Here is a 5,138-nt window from a genome sequence, read left to right on the forward strand (position 1 = left end):
GTGTGCTACTTGCAAATGTATGTCATTTTCAGACATTGTTAGCAGAGTACAGTTGCATAATGCACAAAAATGCAACAAAGGCATAATGATGTTTTATAAAACAACTGCACTTATAATGTGAATAAAAACAAATTTTTATATTCTTAAGTCATTTTGTATGTACTAAAATCTCTATTTGTCAATTTTACCATCCTTAACAAGTCTTGGAATTGTAAGCAATGTCCTAAAAATGTTTTAGTTTTAGTTGATTGATTGATTGATTGATTGATTGATTGATTGATTGATTGATTGATTGATTGATTGATTGATTGCCAAAAGAGAGAATGGTAGGCGTGTGTTCATGTGTCCATGCATAAATTTGTCTGCCTTTGGCATATCTCATGAACCCCTGAACAAATTTCAATAAAATTCTCAGCAAGCAGTCATTGTGTGAAATCCAAAAGTTAATCATTCTTAGATATACACCCAATTTAAAATGGCTTCCACAGCAAACTGACCATAGAAACACCAAACAAAAAAAGGCCTAATTCATCAAATTTCCAAAAATAAAGCTAATTTGTTATGGTCAGGGCTGATTCTAGGATCTAACCTTTGAGGACATTAATATGGCATGGTATGAGGGCCAAAATTAAGACAATTGTGCAACCAATGATTGCTACATACTTGTAGTAGGTATCTATATTTATTCCTAAGCCAGCCATTGATCTGATTAATGATAGGCTGGCACTGCTAACTGAGCAACTGGCTCTGGTAACTGAGAGGCCTAAGGTTAGCATTGGAGAGGCTAGTGATTTAGCGATTGCTAGCTTTTCCAATGCTAATGCTAGCTTATCCATGCTAGTTGCTAGCCACTCCAATGCTAACACCAGCCTGTTGTTTTCTTGTTATCTGTTCATGTTCCTGGAGTTTTGTATGTACATTCCATCGCTGGACCATCAGTCATACAGTTCTGCATCTGGAGTTCAACCTTTCAAGCATTGTTAAACAATATCTGTAAAATTGGCTGAATTTATAGCCATTTTTGTGTTTCCAAAGGTCAGTTTGCTGTCATAGCCAACTTGAATTAGGTTGTCTCAAGGGCATTAAAATAAGCTGTAATGTGACCCCCAAAAAAATTGTTTTTATGTTTTAATTTAGAATGGTTACCAGAATCATTAAAATTGTAGGTAATTAAGAACAAAAAGAGCATATAAAAAATAAAGGTAATTTTCTTTTGTGTAATTTGATACACAGTTTTTTATTTGAACTTATTGGTGTAGAAGCTGATGATTCTGTCAAAAGTTTGATCATTTTTTACTTTTGAGCTGATTTTTCACACTGTGGAAGGTTAAGGCAAAACTGAGAATTAGTTTTGACAGAACTTAAAATAAAACATCTAGACAGTGAATCTCGAAGGACAATCTAATTCTGTTTCAGGGTGATGTTTCTCATTCCTTCCCACTCATTCTGACAGAATTTCTGCAATCCACCTGTTTACTCTAACAGATTCATCAAGACGTAACATAAATACTGTGTAATCATTTAGCTGCAGCGTAGTGTAAAAATATGTGTGAATGCTGTCATGCTGAAGAAAATGCAAATTTTTCTGTGGTTCTTGGTTGACTATTGGTCGGCTGTCTGCTCGGTTCTCTAGAGGGGAGGTCTAGTGAGGAACACGGCAGAAGGTGAAAATGGGATTTCTTCACTGTCAGTTTTGAACTACAACCTTGCACAAAGCTAGAGAGAACTGTATTAATAGAATCTAAGCTTGAAGTAAATAGCGTTTCCTCAAACATTTTTATTAGTTGCTACTTTATTTTTTATTTGTGTGTGTGTGTGTGTGTGGGGTGGGGTATTAAAAAACTCAAAATCTGCATCATATTTTTCATGGAGATACACACATCTCTAGCTTTCCCACTTCTCAGAAAGATTTGTGTGAATGTACCTTTTTAAATCTGCCATTTTGCCTGAGTGGATAGATAAAAAGATAAATGAAATCTAGAAAGATACCTAGGCTTGATTAGCTCTATGGTTCATAGTGGGTCATGTGCCCCATCACCTGACTTATTGGTTCTATTCTTTACTTTGCAAAGTCTCTGAACATTTTGTGTAGTGCAACAAAATAAATGAGTGCCCTTGTGTGAAAAAATGAAAATAAAATCAACAAGATTCTAAGAGATGAAAATCAGAAGGCCATGTCACACTACGTTTTAGACAACTTGTGCCAATTTTGTCGAACACGTCGCTGTAAGTTGCAAAAGTTAGGTGTAAGTTGTGAATATGTTGTCAGAATGATGGCCCGACAATAATTTTGGACATGTTCAAAATATGTCAGCTTATGCCAGTGTGCTGCTGATAAATGAGGCATAAGTTACAGGTAAGCTACGGATAATTTATGCATCAGTTCACATATGTTTTAGGTAACTTTTAAAACTTTAAAATTTGTTATCCCTAAGTCCAACACCAGCGGGACACTTCTGAGGCAGCATGTAAGTTTTAAACAATTGAGTACCAGCAATTAGCTACAAGGCTCATGTAAAAGATAGTTTAGCTTTTTCATAACGATTACTACGTATTATAATAATAATAATAACAATACAGGTAAACTAAGCAACAAAAATCAACAGAATTGATGCCAAAAACATTTTTTTTTTCATATTTCATATTTCATCAATAAATGCATTAATCAAAAATAATGTCCCAGTCTGATTTTATTTCACCAGAACGGTCCGTGTACATTCAGGCAGTTCGTTTTTTCATTTTTTGTTTCAAATGAAAAAGATGAACTGCCTAAATGTACATGGACCCAGAAGCTTGTTTAAAATTGTGTAATTCTGTATTAAATTTAAATTTTCAGATATATTCATGATCAATTTTAAACGTGACACTTTGAAAGAAAGAACTGGTTGTGGCGCAAAAAAACATAAAATAAAATAAAAAACAAAGCCACAGCTTTACTTTAATCCTGATCATAACCAACAAATATGTTTTGCTGTTAATATTGTTTAATTCTCCGGAGAAGTGAGCGTCAGATCAGCACTGATGGAAGCTCACACCGTGAGCTGCAACTGAGACCTCACGAGAGCTGTGCGTGAGTAATATGGCGGAAGGTTGGTAAACAAACTAAACACGACTCAGTTAAGGTATAAAAAACTGAAATATATTATTATTACTATTATTTTCATAAATACTAATCTTTGCATCCTTTTTTTTACAATCAAACAAACTGGACGGGGAAGCCTTGGAGAATCTGGAGTGTTATCTGGACGCGTGTTTCGATAAATTCGTAATGGGCAAGAAAAAAAAAACCACTGCCTTAAACACGGCCACACCAGTGAGTAAACGCACGCGTTCAGAGAGCTCGGCCAGTACCTCCACTGCTTCTCCAGAAAAAAGCTTCACGGAGGTTCTGGACTCCATTGATAAAAAGCTAACTAGCTTAGATGCCCGACTCGCCCTGGTAGAAGTTCTTCACAGGGAGTTCCAGTCCCTGAGAGAGTCCCTGGAGTTTAGCCAGGAGCAGGTAACAACACTCGTGGCAGAGAACAAAACGCTGAGGGACAACATGAAACATCTTACCGAGGAGATGGCGCAGATGTCCRGAGAAAGCAGGAAAATGAAGGAAACAATTCTGGATATCCAGGCTCGGGGCATGCGTGACAATCTGGTCTTCTCCGGGATCCCAGAGCGAGCTGAGGAAAACGCTGAAGCCTTGGTCCGGGATTTCATTCAACATCAGCTAAAACTTCCAGACGACACAGTTAAAGACATCACATTCCACCGTGTCCACCGACTCGGAGGTAAGCGACCCGGCARCAACAGACCTCGCCCAATTATTGCTAAATTTGAGCATTTCAAACAGAAAGAGCAGGWGAAAAGCCGAGGCAGAGAGCTGTGTGGTACGGATTTTAGCGTAAACGACCAGTTTCCCAAAGAAATCCTGGATCGGAGGTGCGTGTTATTCCCAATCAGGAAGAAAAACATCAGTGAGGGCGCCAGAGCTACAATAGCTGTAGATAAACTTTACATCAATGGCCAGCTGTTCAGAGACCGTGAAATCACTCCATGGCTTTATTAAGAACTCCATAAAAGGTTAGTAAAATATTTAAAATATTAATAAACATTTACCAATTGTAATTAAATTGTAAAGCACAGCTCAGATGGTGGTTTGCACTTTTGGTGGAGCACGGAGTTATGGTGGTTCTTTTGAGTTTTTCTTATTTTTGTTGTTTTTTTCCTTTCCTCTCTTTTTGCTTTTTTCACTCTCTTTTTCTTCACTTACATCACTATTTTTTCCTTTTGTTCTTTTTCTTTATACAGCAGTTATTTGTACACAAGCACACGGACTCACGCACACCCATATCTCACACACAGACATTTCATAAGTAAACATGACAGGTTTCACTTACTYTMACCTGCAGCACCTGCTTTACTGCTTCCTAAAACATACCCTTTCATCTACTGCTATTTCAACTCAGATTATGTTTGTGTCCGGGTCTTGGTATCTTTATGGTAACAGGTGTGGCATAACTTTATTTTCTCATATACGGGTATGGGCTCACTAAGATTTGTCACTTGGAATGTGAATGGAGCCGGAAGCCAGCAGAAAAAATAYAGGATTTTTGATCAAGTTAAAAGATTAAAGGCAGATGTTGTCTTACTACAAGAGATTCATAAATCAGATTCAACTATGGTTGATTTTAAATCCCCTGAGTTTCCTAATGTATTTTCATCCTGCTATAACTCAAGACAGAGGGGWGTAGCAATATTAATACATAAAAATATTAACTTCACGGTATTAGATACAGTTAAAGATCCAGAGGGGAGATATATAATAGTTAAATTATCTATTCATAATCAAAAATTCTGTATTGTTAGCTTATATGGCCCAAATGTTGATGACACCTCCTTTTTTCATGACTTCTTTTCTGCACTRTCAGATCACCTTGATTGCTCTCTAGTTCTGGGAGGTGACGTCAATTTTTGTTTAAATGATGAGATAGACAGGCTGAATGCAGCAGGAACTCAGCGCAGTTGGCAGTCTATAAACATAGTTAAACAATATATGAGTGATTATGGACTTTGCGATGCATGGCGTTCTCTTCACCCTGACAGCAAGGAATATACCTTCTTCTCACATGTTCATCACTCTTTCTCTC

At 37.0% G+C, this 5,138-nt stretch overlaps 1 protein-coding gene across 1 annotated transcript; it reads left to right on the plus strand.

Annotated features, from left to right (window-relative positions):
* Window positions 1-3,043: 3,043 nt before the first annotated feature.
* LOC106533467 (uncharacterized) lies at window positions 3,044-4,031 on the plus strand (the record flags this gene model as incomplete). The annotated part of the gene is given in 1 exon segment (XM_014029765.1): window positions 3,044-4,031. A coding segment is annotated over 1 exon segment (763 nt), but the record flags the coding sequence as incomplete, so codon positions are not given.
* Window positions 4,032-5,138: the final 1,107 nt, after the last annotated feature.

The sequence above is a fragment of the Austrofundulus limnaeus genome, unplaced genomic scaffold (assembly GCF_001266775.1).
Source record: "Austrofundulus limnaeus strain Quisiro unplaced genomic scaffold, Austrofundulus_limnaeus-1.0 Scaffold950, whole genome shotgun sequence".
Taxonomy (NCBI): Eukaryota; Metazoa; Chordata; class Actinopteri; order Cyprinodontiformes; family Rivulidae; genus Austrofundulus; species Austrofundulus limnaeus.